The 24,669-nt window shown below is 43.9% G+C and overlaps 1 protein-coding gene across 1 annotated transcript in view; it reads left to right on the top strand.

Annotated features, from left to right (window-relative positions):
• GALNT10 (polypeptide N-acetylgalactosaminyltransferase 10) overlaps positions 1-24,669 on the top strand; it is an 82,062-nt gene extending 57,393 nt beyond the window's left edge. The window contains exons 5-12 of the mRNA XM_032703042.1: positions 2,827-3,012; positions 4,567-4,750; positions 5,643-5,760; positions 13,757-13,864; positions 15,671-15,892; positions 16,735-16,851; positions 18,592-18,741; positions 19,470-24,669. Of these exons, the coding sequence (XP_032558933.1) occupies positions 2,827-3,012; positions 4,567-4,750; positions 5,643-5,760; positions 13,757-13,864; positions 15,671-15,892; positions 16,735-16,851; positions 18,592-18,741; positions 19,470-19,637 (1,253 nt within the window). The 3' untranslated portion in view covers positions 19,638-24,669. The remainder of the gene's footprint in view (positions 1-2,826; positions 3,013-4,566; positions 4,751-5,642; positions 5,761-13,756; positions 13,865-15,670; positions 15,893-16,734; positions 16,852-18,591; positions 18,742-19,469) is intronic.

Genomic DNA, 24,669 nt, shown 5'->3' with positions numbered 1-24,669 from the left:
CCTTGCTTTTCCCAGCCATCAGAGGCATAATATTCCTTATGTGAGACACTTCTCACCAGTGCAGTGTACAGCAGGCTACCCACTGCAGGTGTGAAATGCTTTGGTATTTTTTTACTATGGAAATGCAGTGAAGAAGTGCTAAAGAACCAAACCCAGCATTTGGGAATGCAGTGGGAAGTCAGTGGATTAGTCTCCCTGCTGTCTCTTTGCCTGAGAAAACTCAGGCTCCTGTACCTTCTTTTCCCTTGTTACACAATAAAAATGGGGAATCTCTCAGTTTTTTGCTACTTGTTCATTAATAGGTATAAAACAACCTCTCCTCAGTCAGTCTGGGGCAGAGCAGCTGTCATTGTCATGACAAATATGGCCAAGCCCAGTGACTCTTTATTCACCTTCTGGGGTGTGTGTGTTCATGTGTGGGACCAGATCCCCAAACATACTCATGTTTGGTAGCAGGCTGAGCGTGCTCTGCTCCTACCCCTGGAGGAATTGGTTCAGCTGCCTTCAGGCATCAGCACAGATGAAACTGCACAACAAATCAGAACAGTTCAGAAAGATACATGATGCTGAAATGTAAAATGACCAGTACACAGATGGAAGACAAACCTCTGGGATCTTTCACGGTCTTGTTTTCTCATTTCTGACAAAGAGTTGCAGAAGTTTTCTATATATTTTACACTGTTTGAGAGCTTTGGATTTTTTAAGACTTTCCAGTGTTTCAGAGGTTTGGGTTGGGGTCTGATCTTCCAAGTGCTGCAGTATCTGTGCCTACTGTTGGGGAATCAGAGCAAAAGCTTCTGTGTGATGGTTCCCTCCTTTATTTTAATGAGCACCAGCAGCCACTCTCATGTTTATCTGGCCTTGGGTACATTAACTAAGGTCTACTTCCTGTCTTGGGCTTAGCTGATTTATGCTTGAAGTGAGGATTGTTTGTTCTCTCTGATGAAACAGTCTATTGTGATAAACTAACAATGGCAAGGGATGAGCTCTGATGTTAAACAGTGGTGGTAGCTTTTTCGTTTCTTGCTCTTTTTTTTTTTTCCTCTTGTTTTAAGTCTACCCAGTGCCTCAGGAGGAAGGCAGCTGAGCTAATAATACGTCTGGTCTCTGTGGAGGGCCCTCATTTGAAAAATCTGTAATTGAGTGGACAAAATTTCTGGTTGCTTGAGAGGATCTATTCAGAAGAGATTTGAAAAGAATGAGGGAAAAGCACACTAGACAGCAAGAAGTCCTAAGGGCTCTATTGAGCGGGGAAACCTGTGTAGATATTGTGGGACAATTAGACTTGCCAGGCAAAACACTAAAATGGATTTGTGAAAAGAAAATCCTGGGGAATGAACAAAGCTTTGAACAGGGCAAAGAGCTTGCTAGGAATACCTCAAAGGCAAGGAAGTTGATTTGGGTGATCTTTGAAGGAAGGCGGGCGATGGCTGCTTCAAAGGGAAGGTGCAGAATGTGTGTTAGTCAGAGGGATTCTGCCTCTTTCCACAGTTGCCAGGTCAGCACCAAGGGGGAGAGCTCAGAACTGGGTTAAGTTTATTTGCTCCTTTGCTCTTTCCAGAGAGCTGTTCCAATGCCCGGCCTCCCTGGTGCCCCGTTCAAGGGCACTTCATGCTGTTGGCCTTTCCAGCCCCTGCCTTTCATGCCTGCTTTGGAAGCTGAGGAGAACTGTGCTGTACAGAATGGAGTGGATGTGTTCCCTGCAGTCAAGACAAATAACCCTGCGAGGTTACTTGTGTTTCAGTGATTGCCTCTACTCAGGTTTTGTTGTGTGAGATTTTAAGACGTTTGCTTAGATTTAACAAGCTAACTTTTGCCCAGCAAGGTTTCTTTCCTCCATGGGTTGCTGATGGCAGTGGGTGCTGTGGGGCATTAATGAACAGTCCCTGGCATGCTCTCAATGAGGTTTGCTGTCAAGTAAGTCAAAGCTTCAGATGCTGAAAGATCAACCCATTAGTGATGAGGCCAGTGTCAGCTCAGCCTATTTTTAGGTTTTTCTTTGCTGCTGCACTCTTTGATGTAAAGACAGCTGTGTGCCCCTTATTCTTTATGTAGACCAAGCTTCTTATCTCCACTTTGGAACAAGCTGTCCGTTGTTTTGATCACTCAGTGATCTTCCTCTGCAGCTCTTCTGTTTGAATTCTTGTTAATCATGGTGACTGCCAGTGTCTGTGCTAACTCAGATGTGGCTCCAGTCCATGTTCAGCAGTGTAAATATTTCCATATTTAAATGCAAATATCTCCTCTGATAAGCACATAACAAAGCCATCCCCATACCCACTGTGGCTGTACCTGCCTTGTGGCTCAGAGGGGTGTCTGACTAGGCTTTTTGCTGGTTTTTATTTATGCATGAGTGGATGTCATGTTGTGTGTTTTGAAGAAACCAAACACAACTTAAAAGCACTGATGCACTCAGTGCAGTTTACTTCTGAAAGTAAATTGCCCTGTGTCTCTTCTGGTTTCCCACAAGTGTCCAAGAATCCCAGCTGAGTTCTGCCATCTGGTTTTTTTATTCCTTTTCCTCTTCCTCTGCTGCTTTCTTTCTCATCCAGCACTCCTTCGTCTTCTCCTAGTGCCTTTTTTTTTTCTTTTTTTTCTTTTCTGTTTAATTGCTTCTAAGATTTTGGAACATCTTCAAAAGTCTCGCTTAAGCAGTTATTTTTAAACCTGGAATTTAAAAGCAATTATTCTTACTTCCTTTTTCCTGTTACTGCATTTGTTAACTGTTCAGGTCGTACTTCCAAAGTCATCCCCTTCTGGTAGAGACGGAGCCGCATTTTTAAGAAATTAGTTGTTACAGTGTTCAAATTTCTCCTCTTCGTACAGAACACCTGAAGAAACGCCTGGAGGATTATATGGCCCAGTTCCCAAATGTACGAATCCTCCGAACCAAAAAGAGGGAAGGGCTGATCAGGACTCGCATGCTGGGGGCCTCTGTGGCCATAGGGGACGTCATCACCTTCCTGGATTCCCACTGCGAGGCCAACGTGAACTGGCTGCCACCCCTGTTAGGTGAGTGTGGGGGGGTTAAATTCGGTTTATTTCCACCTGCTGCTTTCCTCTCATACTGTAAATGGACAAAAGGAACACGAAACATCATAAAAAGGAGAACAGACCAACCAAAAGACTCAAGTGAATTGTTGGCAACTTGTAGCCTTTAATACAAGGATTTTTCTGTTCCGCGGTCCTACACTGTGCAATAACCCCGTCATATGCTTTGGTTAATTAGAGAGCAGAGATCATATTCTTCTCATGCCTCACTAAATGAAATCTTAAATAATTTACAGCTTGTTAGAAAAGTAAACTATCACATGGTCATTCAGCAGCTTGCAGAGAAGAATGGCTTTCTCATACAGAAAAGATCTGTACATACAGGTTTTGAGTAGCTTTTAGAGGTTTTATCTCCTATATAACTATATTTAACTTTGTAGTCTGCAAGCCTGTGGAAAATACTTCTTGTGAATGAGAGCTGCTGGTATGTATTTGTAGAACAGGGGCACTCTTTTCCAAGGCAGTGCTTCATCTTTAAGGAGTCATCAGTTTGACAATGTCAGCTCTTTTCAGAGATGATTAATTGAAGGGACAGTGCCATCTGTTTCTGGTACCTGTCTGCCTCTGGCCAGTACCAAACTCCTCTACAAGCCCATGGCAAGTGACCTGCCAAAGCTCTCTCTGAGGTGTGACTTTGTCACATAGGCTTTGGCAAAAATAGTCAGGTGGAGGTTTAAGAAACACAAGTCAGATTTGTCTGCAGGATTGTTGGATGGTTATCCCCTTGCTTTCACTACAGCTTATATCTGGCAATAGTGTAAAACATTTGCAGCTTTATGAGCCCCAGGGAGGGAGGACAGAATTAGCTCAAATGTCATTTAAATGAGAGCACGTAGAGTATGCTCTGATTTTAAAGCACAGAAAGGATTTGTGTTAGACGTGTTTTGGAAGCTGAGACATCATTTGTCGCCTCTGCTCTGAAAGTTAACTTCTAACAAGAGACTGTCTCACTAATAAAGTATTTAAGAAATTCCAGATGCTTATGCAGGAATTAATCCTGTGTTGTTGTATTTGGTTGGAAGAAAAGGTTGAGGGGAGGAGGTAACACTTGCCTTTCTTGGGCCTGCTGAGAGTAGTTACGCCATTAGTCTGAAACGCTTTCTGCCAGATCCTGGTGTAGCAATTAGAGCTGGGTGGTGCAGTGAGTTGTTTCCCTGGATTTGGATCCATGCAGAAAGGGTCACACCCCAGTTGCTTGTGAAAATGAGGACTGCTCAGTGAGCACAAGAGGGTCTGGTTTTAGCCTGGCAGTGTAGATATCTGTTGTAGTGTGCCTCTGGCCTCCTATTCTGCTTCTGGGTGATGATTGCCTGGTGTTTTTATCTCAATTATTAATTACTGCATAAGTAGCAGACAAATTGATATAAATTGGAGCATCTGCCCAAAAGAGAAGGAATGGGAAAAAAACTGTGTCGTTCCTGGACAGCTTCATATTTTGACGCTCTTTTTTTTGTAATTTCGTGGTCAAAGGAGCCAACTGGTGCGGGTTTTCTAACATGTTTCTCCAATCTTCAGATCGCATCGCCCGAAACCGCAAGACTATCGTTTGCCCTATGATTGATGTGATTGATCACGACCACTTTGGATACGAGACTCAGGCTGGAGACGCGATGCGAGGGGCATTTGACTGGGAGATGTACTACAAGAGGATCCCTATTCCTCCTGAGTTACAGAAACCTGATCCCAGCGATCCCTTTGAGTAAGTTACTGAAACACAGCGTGCTAAGAGCCAGCTAATGAAATAACACCCTGTTACTGGGTTGGTTTACATCTCAGCATAGTAAAAGTCAGAAACTGGTGCTAAGCTACTTGCTTTTTGGCAGCCTTTTGCTTTGTTGGTTTAAAAGAAATGCATTGTATAGTAGCTGTGAACACTCTACTTTTCATTGCTGGTTTTTTTGCCACCTTAATTCCCACAGAAGTTAACATTTCATTGAAAACTGTAATGGGTAACATCTAATGTGGTAATTTATTATTGAGATCTTTCAAACATAACTTAGTATCCCTAATGCTCTGCCAAAAACAACAAACCAATGGTGGTTTATATGTCATTCTCAGGTGTGGGAAGAAGAAAACCTAGCAGAATAATTACAGCGATTTTGATGGTTGCAGTGCATTGCAGACATAAATCTGCAATGAAGTTGTGTTCTGTTGTTGCTGTACTTGCCACCACTGAGACAGTTCTGCTGTCCCTTATACAGTGTTAAAAAAAAAAAAAGTCAACAAAACTCTTTTTGAGGTTAAACTCAATGACTTGATCATACGACTGAGGCAGAGCACCACGTGTGCAGCACACAGGTCCCTCTGGGAGAGGTTGTGTCCTGTCACTTAATGGTGAACTCCTGCCTGTTTGGAGGAGAGGCATTGGCTGGTTCTGAAGGGACCCTAGTCTGGTCCTCCTCCTCCTTTACAAGTGGGAAATCAGTAGATAATGCCAAAACAACTGTTTGTTGCTCTGACAGGGCTGTAAAGGCACCGGGAACACTGGGTGGTGAAAATATTTGTCAAATCTTGCTTTGTTTTTTAAATGTTTAGTTAGAGATCTGTATCTTTAAATGTGTTTGTAATATGGAGTCTGGTTTTTCCTTAAGGTCTCCTGTAATGGCTGGAGGACTGTTTGCAGTCGATAGAAAGTGGTTCTGGGAGCTGGGAGGGTATGATGCAGGTCTGGAGATATGGGGAGGAGAGCAGTATGAAATATCCTTTAAGGTGAGCCATGTTCTCTGGAAATTACTTTTGTTTTGAAAAGTAAGAATTGTTCTGAGGCGCAGAATGTGAATGATCTGTCTTGTCCTTGCTTTTGCGTGTGACTAAAGGTGAAAGAGCTGGGAGTAGTAAGATAGTGCACAGAAGAAACAGCGATGGTGTGACCAGTCACTTGGGAGGGTCAGTTTTGGAGCATGATTAGCTGGGGTGTCCTCACTCTGTGGTCACAGATTCCGATGCATGCACTCCTCCCAGCAAGGGTAAGTCAGCTTGTGTGGAGCTCTCTGACTCTTGGGCTGCTTAGTGCTCACCCTGGCAAGATGATGAAACACTCCCCTCCTTGAGGGAAGAACGATTCCAGCAGCTCAGTGTTTGCCCATTTGAGTACCTCAGCCCTCAGCTCAAGTTCCCAGAGCTGAGAGCAACTTTCTGTCTGTAGTCAATCCATCTGACTCCTGGCTGCGAGGAACTGGGTCTGTTAATTACCCAGGAAGAAATCCCCAACAACTGGAGTAATAGCACTGTTGCTGGCAATGACTTTGGATCATTATCTGCCTGGCTTGGGGACAGTTCTGTTACTCACTGACTGACTGAGCTGCTCAGTTGAGGGCTTTAAAATTAAGAGTTAGCCAGCTGACTCAAAATGCTTACTAGTAGTAACATGTCACTGTGACCCAGCAACACCGCTGGTACCTGTGTTATCTTGCAAGATGGCACTCTGAAATCCAATCTAGGAAACCCACTGGAACATCCCAGGCGTAGTCTGGAATCCTTTCCATAGCTGGAGTAAAGATTTCTACGTTAAACCTTGGGGTTTCTCTTTCAGAAGTTGAATATATAGTTTTATAGGTGTCTGGATGCCACTGATCTAAGCTGGTTGGCCTCAGCACAGGGCTAGAAGATGGCAGCACTGCTACTATAGTGCAGTTTAGCTTCAGCAGCTAAAATTCTGCAAGTCTCCCCTGAAAAGTCATGGCTGGTCTCTTCCAAGACAGATTCCTAAATCTCAATGCCCCTGTGCAATTCAGAGGATATCAAACCACAGCAACCCATATTGCCATACATACACCCCGTGAGCTACTGGGCAGCAAACAGCGGGAGAAAAGACATTGTTCTTGAGGCAGTCTTTTCTTCCATCATTTACTTATAAAAAAAATAAAGTCACCTTGGAGGTCCCGTGTCCTCTGTAATGGTGGCAGAAATTAGAGCCATTTGCTCTTTGGGTTGCATGTAATGAAATTGTGTAACACACTCATTCTCTGCGGGAGGGGCAGTGTCAGTATTCAGCCTCTCTTCCTTTCTGAAAATGCTGGTTTCCAAGAGTGATGACAGTGGCTGGGTAAGCCCTTTGTCTCCAGTGCCACAGCAGACAGTCACACTGCTTGATCTGCAGGAAATAAGACTACTTCATTCATCTGTTTGCTTATCCCCTCTGAAACACACTGTGGTTTATTTCAGTCCAGAGACGGTAATTTATGGAGGGATAAATTTGCTTTAATTAATCTCTGCAAAGACCCCCCTTTTTCTTTCATTGTGCAACAGAAAAATGAAGGTTTCACTGAAAGAGGCTCAGTGTATTTTCAGAAATTAAGATAAATTGATACATTCATCTGTGGCTGATAGATTTAATAATTCTGCTGGAATTGCAAGAATAGAAGGTTTGTTCATAGAATTTATGAAGCTATGACATTTCCTGGCGAGCTTAGAGCTACGATTTTACCTTTAGAAGCAGACTGAGATTTTTGTAGTTAAAGGTGCGCTGTCAAATAATTTAAAGCTCTGGCTTTAGGCGTGGGGTACCTGCTTTCACATTATTTATTATCACATGGGATTTCAGATTCTGAGCGTGCCAGATTTACAGCCCAGCTTTAACAAAGAATCCATCCCTGTGTCTGGGCATTGTGGGTGCAGTTGTACTGCTGGTCTTTAATCCATTGCGTAGGATCTGGTCTTCTTGAGCCTCATCAGGAATAGAGGGCTTTTGGGGGTTTGTTTCATGATGTTTTGTTTTTTTTTCTTAAGTATATTCCTTTTTTGGCCATGCATGGACTGTTCTTTACTGGATTTTGCCTTTATTTTAAAATCCAGGGCTCTGTTGCTGAGAGACTGGGAATAAACAAGTTTATTTAGGAGCCTCTTGCCTCTCTGTTTGGGGATCGTATGTATTTCTGTCATCAGCTGGCTCTGCTTCCTCCTGAGCAGAAATTTTCAGGCAAGCCAAGAGAGAAATCATCAGTGTTTAGCACCTCAGAAAACATTTAGCTGGAGGCTGGATCAAACTCTAGAAGCCTTGCTCCTTGTATGAAATGTGTACACCAAACATCACTAGAAAACACTTGCATGCAGGAGGTACAAAAAAATTTAGGTGAACTTCACATTAGAAACAAACTTTCTACCCCTGACTGCTGGTTTGTAGTTTTGTGGGTTTTACCAGTCCCTTAAAACAAATTTCTTGATTAGAATTGAAGGAGTTATTTATCCTTTCCATATTCAAGCAGAAAACAGGCATTTCTTCCTCCTCTTGCCCTGTGTATATCCAGAGCAGCTCAGTGCCTCTAACCCAGCACCTCTGCAGGTTAAGGTCTTCCTGTGTCAGGTTATCCCCAGACACAGCAGGCAGGTCCCAGGCTCCAGTGCTCCTTGCAGGTGTTGCCTGTGTTCAGATGAGCCTCCTTTGCTCCATGAGCTCTGCTTGCTCCGGGCAAACTGCTCTGCAGATCCATGTTCTGAGAGAACCATTCTCCTCCATCTCCTCCACCCCAGCTGCTGCCTTGGAGTATGTCCTTGTATTTTAGAGAAGGGGTAACAAGCATTCACAGCTGTCTCTGTGGGGCACTTTTCACCTTTCATTTCTCCCTAACTACAGCCGTGGTTCCTCTGTTCAATGGACTTCATCGAGGTGGATTTTCTTGCTTTTTTTGGAGTCACTTCTATGCTTCTTCTCTCTTACAGCTTTTCCTGGTCTTTTTTATCTTCCTGAAATTATGTGAGCAAAATTAAATGCTTTACCCAAAGTTACAATGGGCCTTTCCTCTTCTAAACGCAACTTAATAGCTGCCTACGTAACCACTTCATTTTTTTTTACACAAATGCATTTAATTTGGAGTGGTATATATGGAGCATTTAAACTGTTCCTTCCTGCAAATGCTACTTTTTACAGCACTTATCTACGCTCAGTTTCATTTGAGATCATGTTGCCTCTTTTCCAGTATTTTTTTGGCTTCTCTTCTGTTTGGCTTACATAATCTTCAGTAAACTGCTTCACGCCTCTCTTCCATAAATATGTTGTCTCTGATTTTTTGGGGTATGGGGAAACAGAAGAGTAAAAAGGGATGTCTCTGGCTCATATAGGCATAAATATAGCTGTACTTTGTACTTCAGATCTTGAGTGGTGTGGTAGATCATTGGATTTTTCCAAATCCCCTTCCCAAAGCATCAACACGGATTGCTTCTGATTTCCAACAAATTCAAGTGCTTCATAGCTTCTGTTCACAAGTCTAATGCCTGCATCTCCTGTGCCCCATATCAGCAGCACATTTCTTATTCCCATGTTGCCACTGGCAGACATGTAGTTCGGGTGCAGCTGCCAAGGGATCCCTTCTGAACATTTCCAGTTGTGTCGCTGAAGTTAGTGCTGATTGTGAGCCTCCACTGCTTATTCCAGGCACATCCTTGCACCACTTTCCAGCAGCTCACGTTTGCCCACACTGAAACAGGCTGGGCATTCTGCTGCTTTTTTTGGGGGGGGTTCTTTTTAGCCAGCACATGCTGCTTAATTCTAAGGCTCTCAGCTGCAGTACAGGGTGGCTTCTTTCTCCCTCCCTATGTGGTGATGCACAGAGCAGTTCCAGATCAATGACTTGAATTTTTTGCCTCTGTCCACCCTGTGTGCTTGGTTCAGGTTCCAGAGCAGCCTCCCACCAAGCAGCAGCAGGAAAGGGCTCCCCTCCACTGTCTGATTATTGGAAAGTGCTCTCATTACTCTTGAATGCTCCAGACGATGAGGAGGGGCTGTGCTGGTGTGTGATGTGAGAGAAGGTGCTGTGCAAACACGCAGATCCCAGTGCCCCATGAGCTACCTTAATCTTTTATAGACCACTAAGTCCCAGCTGCGGGAGCAGCTGATGCTTCTAATACAAAGGATTACAATTTTCCTGAATTATTGGTTTCCCTTACTTTCATCCTCTCACCTTCCTTGTTATGCAGAGAACCCCCCTGACTTATTCTCTATGTCTTTTTCTTCCCACCTTTCAGTGTGTGCTCAGACAACCAGCCAGCTTCTCTCTGTTGGTTCATCCCATGGTCTTCATTTCTGTTGTGCCTTGCAGGAGCCGCTTTGTTCTCAAGGCTTAACTCTCTCTTTTGTGTTTTTTCCCTCTCTTGGGAAGCATTGGCTCATCATGGTGCAGTCTTTGGAAACCATAAACCTTGTATTCCCAGATAATGTGTGTTCACACACCAACTGCAGCATTGTATTGTGTGTTTGAGAGGAGAGGTTCAGCTGTCTTACCTGACATTGTTTTCTGAAATTGCAGAAAGGGAATTGGATCAGCATAACATTCCCATGTAGAGAATAGGTGGCATATTATCTGCTGCTTTCATAGCATACTGACTGAGTCAAAGGCTCAGACGTTGCTTAATGAATATGGAGTTACAGCTCTCCGGGCCACTGGGAAGATGGAAGTAATATCACTGGTGCTGTTATTTTATTTCCCTTGTGTACATTTTTATTATTAGGGCGAGATTGTGGCCTTAGCTAAATCTGTTGCAGTAGGCCCATTGACCTCAGTGTAGCCAGGTTTTCCCTTAATTTCCCTGTCAGCTGCTGGATTCCAAGCCCAAAATGGAGATTGGCAAAATTGTGCCTGAGGAGGAAGAGAAATTTCCTGTTCTCTCCTGATGAGAATCTGATCAGATTATTGTGTAAAGCACTGTCTGCCTGTCCAGTTTTAATTCTTGTTCTTACGGTGTTCTAGTAAATGGCTGATTGAAATCAGGTGTGTCAAGTTCAGGCTGTGATGTTTTACTGTCATGTCAGCCAAGGAGTGAGGCACCATCTCACCCTCTGTAAAACAGCAACAAGAAGAAGCTGGCTCCCCTAGAGCCTTCTAAGGAGAAGGCAGTCAGTGGCAGTCAGTGTTGTGGGGAAGGCATGAGGTGCTGCCCCACAGATGAGCACCGTTCCAGCTGTCTGACAGCATGGTATTTTTAGCAGTGTAAGTTTTGGTGTGTCATGCCTGGGAACTGTATCCTTGTTTAAAGACAACCAAATCTCACTGACTGGAAGCATTCCCTTAGTGAGCACACAGCTATTTTGGGTTTTCTTCCCTTGCAGTTATTCCTTGACAGACCCTTGGATGCGATTTCCTGACCTTTAACTCTGGCTTTCTTATGCTTTTGTTAGCTGTGTTTTACCAATGCACATCACGCTCTTTCCCTCTCCCCCTTCTTCCAGTTGTATAGATAAGGACTGGTAATTGTCTTTATGGAGGTTGTAATGAGTTCTGTCACCACACAAAGCAGCTCACTAATAAAATAAATCAAAGCAGCAACGAATGAATGGAAAGCATGCTTTTAAAATTAGATTTGTACTGTGGGTGCCACACTGTCACTTGCAGCGTGACACACCGTTAAAGAGGCACAGAGTTGGTGAAGTACCTTGAAAGGGTCACTGAGCTCTGCTAGAAGGAATTAGGAAGCCTTCCATTGCCTCCATTGCAGCATCATTTGGAAGGAAATATTTTAAAGCATGATCAGGAAAAGAGTATGTAAAACTGATGTTAGATTTTACTTGTTCAGTAACTCAGTTAAGCAGCTTTTCTGATCATATAGTTAGTTACATGTGTTCACTTAATGTCATCTTCTATGCCTGGAGTCTTGTAGCAGTTTGGAGCTCCTGGTCCAGCATACCATCAGTTCTGTCCAGTTCCTCACACCCTCTGCCTCTCTCCAGCAAAGGGCTCTGGGAATCAGTGCTGTCTGTTTTCACTTCACAAGATCTGCAGTGCAAGGACAGTGCTCTCCTCTCCAGCTGTACTAACTGCAGGGCTCTGCTGCTCACCTTACTATAGGGACATCATGTTTCAGAGGAGAGATGTATTCACAGTGGCCTGACTTGGAGGCAGGGCAGGTGAGGCATCCTCTGGGCAGACAGCAAGGATAACAGGCTGGTGTTTGCACTCAGGCTTGTGTTACACTAAAATGCAGCTGCTGTGAACCTTGTCAGGCTTGCTTGATGCAGGGTGCAGGGAAGGGTAATACAGGTTGTCGAGGATTGTGTGTGTGTCTATGCAACTGAGCTCTGGGCTTCTGCTGCTGCTTCTGCAGCTCTTCATAGTTCCCAGATCTGTTGCAGCTCTTACAGCCTTACACAAACCATTTCTGTCATAGAAACGCAAAACATGTCCAAATTCCTGTTTCTCAGCCTATCTCTTCATGTCCCAGCAGCGAAATCGTGCTGTGGCCCTCTGCAGCCAAAAGCAAGGCAACTACAGAATAAGAAGGATTTCTAATTCCCTGAGAAACTTCACAGAAGCTGAGTGCTAGGTTTTTTTTCATCTCTTCCATACCAGCCTCTCAAGACACAGCAGGGACAAAAGGAATGAAATCCTGTAGCAGGAGTGTTTGTCAACTTTCTTCTTGTCTCTCTCGCCATAACGACATGTAATTAAATACCCTGAACTTTAGAAGTTGCCTGTGAAAAATATTCCTCTAACCGAGAGCAACCAACCTCCATTAAGTTATACACAGTCAGCAAATGACTGTAATTATTGGGGCCAGCAGACAGAGCTAAAACTCCAGAGGACTTCAGTGTCAGAGCTAATAATTATGCAGCAGCCTTGGCCAAATATTTCTCTTCTGAGCTAAGTATTTAATATTGTCGCTGTAGAATATTAATGGAATTGCCTGCAATGTGTGAAGCTGTTGACTAAGCTCGTTGTACAGTGAACTGCTGTGGCTCAAATTAGCCACAGTGAACGGGGGGATCAAGAGCACTGCAGCACCAGCCTAAACAGTGCAGCCCTCGGGGCACTGCCGTCAGATCTGGGGACAAACTGCAGGGCAAGGCAGTGCCGTGCTTCAGGAATTCAGAAAGTCGTTTGTTTGGCATTCTGAAGGGTACTTTTTCTTTAAGTCTTTTTGTGAAGCATGTGGATATATTTCTTAAAGCTAATGAAGGAGATTGGCTGGTTCAGGAAACATCTTTTCTTTCACTCGGACAAAATTTTTACATCTGTGCTATAAATAAGGAATAAAAGAATGTTGTTGCAGAGTGCTGGCACAGAGTCAAATCTTCCCAGATGGGGAAGGAAGCTTCTGGGCCTAATCTAGACATTAACCAAGCATCAAGGTAGTCATCTCCAACTACAGTGTGCTCTAGTGACTTCCTGAGGGCTTTTTTAAAGCTATTTGTGTGTTACCAGGCAGGGATTTCCAGTTAATTGTAAGGCTGCAAAAGCAATGAGTGAATGTCAGCAATGAAACCATACGAGAGCAGTGATATAACCACGGGAAAAAGTAGCAGTTTCTTCTGATTTCTGGCACTTGAACAGGCTCATGAATTCCCTGGAGCCTTTTGCATAACACATGACCACCTGTACTACAGAGATGGCCTCCCTTTTACAGCATCGTTACACAACCTACACCCAGGGTTTTTATGGCAGCCCAGTTTAACTGTTGTGGTTACTATGGCTGTAATAATGTATATCAGTTTAAAGTGAGGTGTGTGCTGTTCTCTGGGTGCTCGGATTTTTTTCCCCCTGTTCTTTTCTGTGAAGAAGGCTTGATAGCACTTGTGCTAAATCAAGGCTTGCTGCATGGCTCTAAGCGGGTAGTTATAGGATTTGAGACTAAGGCAAGGAGGGGAGGGGATTTGGGAAGAGTGTACTTTAATGTAAAAATCTGGGTTAAGCTTTTTCAGTACTTGGAAGTCTTTTTTTTTTCTTTTTCAGTTTTCTCCGTAAACCAAGATTGAATCTGTTTCTCTGCTGTTCCACAGGTATGGATGTGTGGAGGTCGCATGGAGGACATCCCTTGCTCTAGGGTTGGTCATATCTACAGGAAATATGTTCCATACAAGGTTCCCACAGGAGTTAGCCTGGCAAGAGTAAGTGGTAGTGGCATTCCCCACTACAGATGTCTGACTGCAACATGACCATGCTGTTGTCTCCTCTGACCTCTCAATGGAGAGGCAAATGTAGGCTTTGTGGTCTGTAAGTTGCACTGGTACAGTGTAAGTTGAGCAGTTTTGCAGTGGTGGATGTGTAGCACAAAGGGAAGAGAGCCTGGGGAGCTGCAAGACGTGTGCTGACAGCTGACAAAGGCTACTGTTGGGTGCTGGGAAGGGACTCTGTGATCAGGCACTGGCTATAAAAACAAGATATGGCTTTATTTGTATAATACTTCAGTCATTTTATAGCTGTGCTCTCCAAGAGCAGCAGGCTTCAGCGTGGTGATTGCATTTTGGTGATTGAAAGACCTCTCAACTTCAAGCATCACAGACCACTGAATGGGCAAGCTGTAATTTTCCACAATGGAATGTTCACTGCCATCTTATTTCTTAATCTAGTGTAGCCCAAAGAGGAAAGAGCTTTTGCCTATCATGCACTGGGTTTCTCCAGTTAATTTTTAAATTGAGAAGGGACTACATTGCCCTCTGGTGGGAGAAAAAAATCATAGAAGCAGGAAGGCTGCAAAACTAAAAACCACAAAAAGGTGCCCTGCTGTTCTGTAGTTTATAGCTTGCACAGTGTTAAAATGCTTTCCAGTTTAATAGCACGGCCCTGGTTATAGATTTGGATTTATTCCTCAGCCCAGCAATGACCTGTCAGAGCGACAGAGCACTCTCCTGTCTGTGCCATCTCTTCAGGAAGGAGCTGTATTTCTTTTGATTCGGTATTTGGCACTCGTGAACTCCCACAGTGCTTGAAGGAGATGGCAGAGAGGTGTAGCCAAGGCTGTTTCTTGGCATCTAAGACCATTTAGTCACCTTGAGATAAACACCTGCTCTTGTTTGGAGGCTGCATTCAGGGCAGGGTCAGCACACTGCTCACTCTTAGCATCCTAATTTTTTTGGTAGTAAATGATCACTGCGGGACTGACCAGCTTCATGCAAGGTGGGCAGGGCAGTGTTGCTTGGTCACTGGAGTAACAACTGCACATGGCAAGTCTTGGCACCAAGAATGTGCCTGATGTTGCCAGAGAACAGTCCAAGATCCAGCAGTCTCGAGGGTGCTGTGACAAGCAGGTTGTCTCGAGAGGGTGGTGTTTATTGCTGTCTTGGAATTGCACAGTGGATTAAGCTTTACAGTAACACATGAAATGTACTCCTGCCAGGAGGTAAACCCTTTGCTTCTGTTCTGAAGGGTCATCACCTGAAAGTTCCATATTCCTGAGGTATGTCATAGTTTTACCCAAGAAAATGGAAAAATAGTGCTAAGAAAGAGTATTGTGAACTGAAGCTTTCCAGAAGGGAGTACTGCAAATCCCATTTCTAGATGGATATAAAAGATGCAATAAGAAGGATTTAAGAAAGCAGCTTTTTGTCAGAGACCTTTGAATGTCCAGTGGTATTTACCAGCATCATGTTCTGACTAGTTTCTTTACAGAAAAAAAAGGAAAAAACCCAACTTTTGATTAATGTTGTTTTTCTTAGCCACAAGGAACTAGATATAATGGCCAAGTGCCAGGATTCTTTTGACCTCAACTGAAAATATCTTTCTAAAAGTCCCTTGGAACTAGAGAATAATAAAAATAATCTTTGTCCTGAAGCTGGAGAGAAAGAGTGGATGTGAATGAAAATCCTTTCTGAGCGAAAACATGCGAGCTGCTCTGAATGCTAATGTCAGTGGTCTGTGCAGTGCTCTCAGGTGGTTTTCCTTCTCGTTCTCACCCGTGGCTGTTGCCCACACAGAACCTGAAGCGGGTGGCTGAGGTGTGGATGGATGAGTACGCCGAGTACATTTACCAGCGCAGACCAGAGTACCGGCACCTCTCCGCGGGGGACGTCGCGGCCCAGAAGGAGCTTCGCAACAGCCTCAACTGCAAAAGCTTCAAGTGGTTCATGAGCGAGGTCGCCTGGGACTTGCCAAAGTTCTACCCACCGGTGGAGCCTCCAGCAGCTGCCTGGGGAGAGGCAAGTTTGTGCTCTGACGTCTGTGATGGGCAAACAGGCTGCGGTTTGGTTTTGTAAGGTCGCCCGTGTGCTCCGGTACTGGGTTGCTGTGAGTAAGGTGCAAGCGAGTATTTCAAGATCTGCTTGATATGTTTCAAAGCCCAGAACTCCTCTACCATTGCAGTGGCCTGATCAAAGCAGGCAGTTGGGCAGGCAGCTGCTTCTATTAATGCACAGCTACAACGAGAACAGAGACTTGGCTTGTTCTGCACGCTGTGTATTTAGTAGGAATCAGAACATGCCAAAGAGAGGACTAGGGAGAGGAGGCAGCTGAGCAATAATATTTCCAAAGGGCCTCACAACTATGTTGAGCTACTTTGCTCCTTAGCTTTCCCATCTGAAAGCCAGAAATCCCATCCCTGTTTTTGAAAGTTGGCTGTGTTCTGGTTAAAAAATGACCCCAGGAGTGAATTCGTGGATTGCTACACACAACTGTGGCAGACAGTGTTTCTGATAAGGTCAAGAGGAGCTGAGCCCTGGTGCTGTTTGTCAAGGCCAAGGCCTAATGAGCATTTCTGAGACCACAGTGTGGGTGAGGAGGATGCACCATCACAACATCACAGTGGGCTCTGCAGTCCTGTGGGTTTTGCTGTGAGATGGAGGTTATGGTACAGCTGGCAATGGGTCCTATTTTGAGTTCTGTGCTTTCTTTCAGCTGTTACCTGCCAGCTCAGACACACAGTTAAGTGAGGAATCTTAAAAATTGTCTCCGTACAAATACTGCTGCTAATTGAGGCAATTTGAGCCTTCTTTCCTGTCACCTGGTAGGAGTAGGAGATTCAGTGACTTATTTACTGTTTCAGATACGCAATGTAGGAACTGGACTGTGTGTGGATACTAAGCATGGAGCCCTGGGATCCCCATTGAGGCTGGAAAACTGCGTGAAGGACAGAGGAGAAGCAGCATGGAACAACGTGCAGGTAACAATCCGTCTGATAAATCATCGGCCCCTAAATTTGGGGATGGACAAGCTACAAGAACCAATGTTTAAGGAAGGCCACTGCAGAGCTGTCAGGTGCACCCCAAAGCTCACATGCTAATTGTACTTGATGAGCTGGTAGCAGGATGTGGCTTGTGCTTGTGGCAGGGTCTGGAGCTGGCAGACTCTGAGCAGAGCTTTTACCTCTGCTTTGAAGTTCTCAGAGCGAACAAAAGAAATCACAAGGAAACAATATGCCAAAACAATAAACCAGTAACAAGGCAGCTGTAATATGTAACAAAGTGAATATTAACTTCAAAGGTTGTGCTGAAAGAAGTGATAGAGGAGCATCATGCATATTAATGAACCTGCAGGAGCATTCAATAAGCGCTCACTATCATCCTCCTGACAGGAGGCAAATGCATTATAAACACGCAACCATTGCTGGAGAGAGATGATACCAGCCGGGTTATAGATTCACCCTCTCAACATATAAGGTGCCAGAAACGACAGCTTTATTGTAACAGAAGGGAGGAAAATATTAGTTTGTCTAAACTGTAGCAGATGAGCTGAGAAAAGATCAAGAAAACAATGCCTCTATTACAGAGCCATGCATAACTCTTCAGGGAATGGCTTCAGTAGTAGGAGACAGAGGGTTGTTGCATATCAATTTTGATGCATGAAAAATAGAAACAAAACCAATTTACTCAGGCACAGTCCAAAACTAAGCCCCTGTGTCAGGAGGATCTTGAAAATTAACGTTGGCTTTTGTTTAGGAAGAGAATGTTGCTTGAACTTCTGTGGAGTGTTGAGCCTAAATGATTGTGGTAATTTCTCTCTCAAGAGGGGATTAAAAGAGAGGCAGGAAGAAAGTGGCTTCTGTGTGCAAAAGTTTTTAGCCACACTGGTTCTGCTAGCAGCACCCTGATCATTACTAGTCTTTCTTAATGCCCCATGAGGTATCTCTGAAGAGAGAACCATTCCTCCACATGCCTCCAAAGGAGCCCACAGAACACCCCTTCTCCTTAGGGGCTGAGATGGAGGAGTGTTGGCTGTAGCCCTGCAGAACCACACTGGCTAGTGCTGGTCACAGAGGACACTTTTATCAAGGCCACAGCATTGCCAGGCATAGGTTGTGTCCCATTTCTAGAGCTAAACCCCTTTCTCTGCTTGTCTGTACTGTCCATCCCTTCATTGCACCTGAGAACACTGAGAGTTCATTGCAGGGTCAGTAGAGGAAAGTGCCAGGAAGCATTGCCCACGTGTTTGCCCTTCTGACACTCCTGTGGGGTGGGAAGCTGTGGGCTCCTGGTCTCTTGTCCCAGAAGGTGTGGGACAGACTTCTCAAGGTGACTGCAGGCTGGCTGTGCAGACTCGGGTGTTTACTGCCAGCGTGAACTCAGAGCTCCTGTAGCTCTCTGCCTTTTTTGCTGGCTGTGAAGGGCTGTAATTGGTCAGCTGCTCATTTAATCCTTGATGTATGTCTGCATTGCAGAGACACCCAGGCTGACCAGCATGGCTGGCTGCAGCAGCACGGGCTCCTTTCACATGCTGTGGCAGCTGGTACAGACTCCCTTGGTCAGCAATGCTTGTCCCCAGAGGTGGGAGTAGTTTTTCTGTAGAAGTTACTGTCCTTTCCCTGAAATCACCCCGACCCTGTGGGGACAGAGAACAGCCTCCTGCTGGTGAAAACATCATGCCCAAGTACCAGCCACCCTGAGGGTCCTGTTTGTCCTGGCAGGTATTCACCTTCAGCTGGAGAGAGGACATCCGTCCTGGGGATCCTCAGCACACCAAGAAGTTTTGTTTCGATGCCATTTCCCACAGCAGCCCTGTGACCCTCTATGACTGTCATGGAATGAAGGGGAACCAGCTCTGGAGATACCGAAAAGTGAGTCTGTGTGTGGGCGTATTCGTATTCTCTTCTAAGGTGTCAAATTGCCTGTAGGCACTTAAATTTCTTAAAATGTCACCACTCATGTTTTATTCCTTCTTTCCAAGTAGCTGCAGACAATCTGTTGTCATTGTGCCATTAATTACCCTTGATTAGAAAGAGGTCACTCCCCCATTCCACTGGTTAGAAAGGTGAGGACTCCAGGGCTCCTGAGCAGAAGGGACACTCTCTGCAGTGTGTCCACAGCTGGCACCGAGGTGAGGCAACACCTTTGCAAAACCCGTTTGCAAAGAGGTGTTCTGAGAGTTGGTTTGTTCTGGAAAATCGTGCCAAAAGTAGATAAGGATTTATTCATCCTCCTACTAAAGCAAATAAGCTATTGTGGGCAACAGGAAAGTAAATTCTTGTCTCAGTGCCCGATCCTAGTCCTCGCAGTCTGCTGGCACAGCGCCCCGGAGTGATGCAGTAGGATGTCAGCCTGGAGAGCCTGTGGCTTCAGGGACAGCTTTAGAGCTTCCCAGTGCAGGTGTGAGGATTGGGCTGGATTCTGTTGAAAGGGTTGGGAATGAACTCAGACACTTGCCAACCATGCAGGTGTGGAGCAACTCTGGATACACCCAAATGACACAATAGCTTGCCTTGGTTTTTAAAATTTCCTTCTGTTGGTTTTAAAACAGCTTTTTTTTTTCTGCTTGGCAACCTCACATCAAATTTCTCTTCTCCAGGACAAGACTCTCTACCATCCAGTCAGCAGCAGCTGTATGGACTGCAGTGAGAGTGATCGAAAAATCTTTATGAATAGCTGCAATCCTTCATCTCCAACACAGCAGTGGATATTTGAACACACAAACTCAACCATCCTGGAAAAATTTAACAGAAATCTTGATCTTTAAAAGACTGAGAAAATATATATATATATTTTACAATTATAGTTTTTACTGGGGAGGGTTACAAAAAATTTTTTTAAGAATACTTTTTTTTAAACATTTAATGAAGGTAAAAGGGAGAATCTCAGGAGAAGGTTAACGAGCAGGCCAGTCTTTATTGTGAAGATGCTGCATCCTTCTCTTCTGGGGATGGTGGAATTTTAAAGGCTTTGCCAGAGCCAATTCTGTGCTGAGACTGAACAGAAACTCTGTTTTTAGAGGAGTCTGAATGTGATTCAAATGGATTTTTTTTCCTTTGTTTTGTTTTATTTCCCACCTGGGTCTTGTGTTAAATGATTTTGTTATCCAGGACCCTCCAGGACTTTTTGTAGCTGCTATACCACCCGCTGAAGTGTTCCCACAGCTTTATCTTCCAGACGCCATATAAGTAAAATCCTGACACAGGATTTCAACATCCTATCAAAAAAAAAGGAAAAGCCCATCAGTGGAAAATGAAATGAAATGCATATTTTTTTTTGCCCTGGACCAAATATATTTCAAACAGGTTGACATTATTATTTTCCAAATCATAGCTCTGATGAAGGAATGAGCTCTCGTGGAAGTGCAGCCAAGTGTTGGGAATATGGCTGTAGTTATTAGCAATGAGAAATCTGTGTTTCTGGTCCATTCACTTTGCAGTCAGTTTGTCACTCACTGTTGAATCTTCAAGGTGAAAGATTAGCAGAGGGTTTTTTAAGTAAGCACAGTTCTTACAGGTGAGGACTTTTGCTAAGAGCCTTTGGATATCAGGTTCCAAATTTGCTTCTTATTCATAATCCTTTCAGCACAGACACCTCCAGGGTTTCTCAGAGTTAAATCTACTACATGCAGGCAACTTCCATTCACAGTTGGTGTGAGCAGATTAATCCAGGATAATCAATTCAGGGCTCAGATTAGCCATTGGTCTTTATCCATTTGTTCATCAGTCTGTAATTTGTTGAGTCCTGTGGTCAGTAGTGTTCTAGGCTTGTGGGAATGTGCTATTAATCTCTCCTCATGTCCCAACATCCACGGCACTGTACAGTTTACTGTGACTGGAGATCTGTTTGCTTATGCAGAGATGTGGGATTGATGGACCCATTTTACTGGTACCCTCTCCCTTGTGCAGTCAGCAGTACAAGGTGTTATCCTTCTGTTTTGGCTGTGGGATCTGCCAGACCATGAACCAGGATGGTCTCATCCTAGGAGCTGGAATGTACTGATACTAAAAGATGAATGCAAACTAGGGGACAACTGTCTGCCTCTTGAACTCTCTATTGTGATGTGCTGACAATGGATCAAAATCATCTCTCCCTCTCTCATCCTCACAGCTGAGGCCATGTCTAGCTTCTATTGCCATCTTACCTGGTCCATGCAGTCATGGAGCATGGGAAACATTGGGTGCTGCATTGCAGCTGGGACCAGGCTGCCAAAATGTGTTGTTGTCTAATGTTTTGAGAGTGAAGAAAAGAAAAAAAGCTCTAGGTTTTCCTTGTGACAGTTCTGCAGCAGTATTGTATGGAAGTGAGACCAGCATCAAGCAGAGATGACATCTTATGTTCTCAGTTACTACAGCATATCTGTCATTAGGATCCCTTTTCATTTCTGTGGGAGACAGAGTCACCTTCCAGTGCTTTGTGTCTGGCTGCTGCTTTCCTTAAGTTATTAATGCTCTCATTAGCCTGGTAGTGCTGACTGTGGAGCACTAGATGGCCTGACTAGATGTCTTTATGAATGTTTTAATACCTGTGGAACAAGAAGCTGCTTGTCCATGAACAGTGATAGTTTTTTAAAATTGGGACACAATCAGCAGATTCTATAAATGGACTGTAGGTTGTTCTGCTTGCAGGTTGCAACTTTGTGTGTCTTAGTTTTCTAATGAGAGGAATAGCTTCTGTTTCTAAAATGCATGGCTTGCTTTGTACTTGGGCTCACCTTGTGAGCCTGCTTGGCTCACAGGATGCTTCAGGGAGTGAACTGCAGTAATGAACAGGTCTTTTACCACTTGGAGATCTTAATTTGGAGATAAAGGTCAGCTCTTAGTAATTTGCACCAAAACATTAGGTAGTAGTTGAGGCAATTCCAGTTTGACAACCTACCACCAGTACACAGAAACTGGAGCTTTAGTGTGAGTGGTTTTACCAGCTCCGTCTTAGTGTGGTTTATCTGTTTCCTGAAGGTTTGGTATTTGAGTGTGATAAGTGCCTCACAAATTCTCTACCTTTCTGACTAGCTCACTGGGCTTTGAACTATTAATTTATTTGCATCAATTATACTTTTCAATACCCTAGAGGCTTTGCTGACTAATGCAAAGACCTAATATAGCCAACCGTCCACTGATTGAGAAATAGAAGCTGTATTTCATCATCTGCATCTTTAACTGAGCCTTTGCTGGGCAATCTGGTTAATTATTCCAATTAATTTTGGTTATTTGTAAGCAAAATTGCTAAAGCATGAATACATAAGCAAATCTTCACATCTGCATGTGAGTCAAGACTGGAGATTAAATACCGGTGATTATCTAATGCAAAATAAATGTTTTCATATTTTTTCCCCAAAAAAGTATTGAAACACCCCTCTTTTTATGTCTGCATAAGTTCTGCTGCTTTTAAGTATCAGAATCCGAGACAACAGAGGGATCCCTGGGTGTGTGTTGTGTTGCATAGAAATACTTTGATTTGCTCTTGAAGCTATTTGTTGATCTCTACTGGTGCTAATCTCTAAGGCTTACAGACAGTAAATAGGTTTGGGGCTCTCATGTGTGCAAGGTGTCTTTTCTCATACCTGGGAAATTAACTTCCTTTTCCACACCACAAGAGAAGAATGTGGGAGCCTTCCCGAAAGGGGAATACAGCGTCATTAAAATAAAGATGTGCCTTTTTAAATGTAAATGTACAGCAAATGCTTAAACTTGAACCATTTCCTAGTGCCTTGCTGGACAAGAGAGGAGAGGGGAAGGAGTTGGGAGAGAAGGATGTAAGAGAAAGCTTGACTTGTGCAGTGTTTGTGTGTGTTTTTTTAAAATGTCTGACTTTCAGTGCAAAATTTGTGTGAACGACAGTAATTCAGAAGCTCCTGGTTTTCCTCTGTTAAATCAGTATCGTTAATGATTGGAGGGGATGTTGTCACTCCTAATAGGAAGACTTGGAAAGGATGGCTGCTTCCTCCTGGCACGCTGTAGCAACTGGAGCTAGGCTGGAGGATGTCTTGGGTTACCTGTTGGATGTTTCACCTCATGGTGAAGGCTCATGATTTCACTGGCATGCAGGATCCTGCATTTTATTTTCTAAGTATGCAAATCATAAATAGTCCCAAAAGCTTATAAAATCTGTAGCCAGAAGTGTCTTTCAGAAAAAGTCGATGCCTTCCATCAGTGGGAAACTTTTTAAAGGGTGTGTTAACAGCTCTAATACAGAAGTAGCAAGAAAGCAATTTCTCATCCTGACTTTCTTCCTGGTTGGTTTTACAGCAGCCTGTGCACAGGGCTTTGCTTTCCTTTACTGGAGAGTTCCAGTCAGCAAACTTTCCTCCTCCCTGCTGCACTGAGATCAGTATACTGAGAGTCAAACAGGCACCACCAGCATTGCAAGAGCACAGTGCTCTGGGGCTGCTGCAGGGCTGTCACAGCAGCTCTGCTGGCTCACATCACCCTGGGGAGAGATCTCCTAAAAGCCATATTGGGCAATTATGGAACTGCTGGTTGAAAAGGGAGAAGATTATATTTTAAATTGTCTTTCAAAGATATGGACAGGCACTTGAATGGTTTTCAGGCATCAACCTGTCATGCTTCCAGTCAAAATAGCCCTGGTAAAACCATGTCTGAAACAGCCTGGCTCTGCCAACACAAGCACTACACCTGTACTTTGCATCCCACATCCACTCCCAGCTCCTGTGGTTCATGGATAAACTGTGTGGTTTCACAGGATACACAGCAAAGGGGAGCTAGCTTGGGAGTCAGGAGCACTGGGTCCTGCTCCCAGGCTACTGTGGCCTGTTACTTGATCTTAAGCAGGGAAATTCTGTGTGCTGCAATTTCCCAGCTTGTGTGGGATTTACCTTAAAGTGCTTTAGTTTCTGACCTAATGAGTGTTGAGTCCAGATTTTAAATCAAGCTGCAAGTCCTCAGCTGGTTCAAGTGGAGAGGAGAGATGAATGGGTGGAGAATGGGAAATGAGACCCGAAATTTCCATCAGCATTCAACACAGACTTATCAATTCATTTCATATTCCTCATTAACCGTTCAGATTGATTTATTGACATTATAAGTTTAAAGTGTAACTGAAATAAACTCAAGTCCTGCTCCGATTGCTCCTTAGTAGTGCCATGCTTTAGCTTGGAGGTCTGTATGGAACTAGGCAGTGATAGATTATGGAAAACCTAATAAAAAGCCTATGACTGTTTTTGACTCTGCCTCTGCTAGCTGAGTACACTCCTCTACTTTCTGCATTTTGAGCTTTCTTGTTGCTTCTGTATATTCAAAAGACTTCAATGATTCCAGCAGATGTGAGGGATTTGGGAGTTTTATATAAAGCCACTGGATCTATGTGGTCTTAACTATACTAGCTCAACGCTAGTTGAAAAAAGTCCTAATCCCAATTAGTGAGCAAGGAAATGTGAACTTCAACCACAAAACAAGATAAAAACTGGTCAAGCTACTAGCCTGAAACCTTAGCCCTTATGATAACAACAACAAATAGCTTTAGCCTCTAGGGTGGAGAAGGGAATTGGTTTCAAAATGCATTCTCCAGGATCTCGGTGATTAGGTCTAAGTTTGTCTGTTCCTTGTACTGCATGCATTTTCTCTGTAAAACTGGATGGTGCCTCTTGAATCAGTGTGTATTTATTTTGTGCATATTAGGACCAACAGCCTAATATCTGGGGGTGGTAAAGGACTTGTAGCACTTTAATGTAGTAGCTTTCATAAATTGGGAATCATTGATAGAATGCCTAGTGTTTTTAAAGTTGAATGGACTTCCTTTTATAATATATTTAAAATAAATTTTTAATGTGTTTTCTGAAA

Source organism: Chiroxiphia lanceolata, chromosome 15 (assembly GCF_009829145.1).
Source record: "Chiroxiphia lanceolata isolate bChiLan1 chromosome 15, bChiLan1.pri, whole genome shotgun sequence".
Classification (NCBI taxonomy): Eukaryota; Metazoa; Chordata; class Aves; order Passeriformes; family Pipridae; genus Chiroxiphia; species Chiroxiphia lanceolata.
Note: the sequence above shows the minus strand (reverse complement) of the source record. Positions and strands in the feature narration are given on the sequence as shown.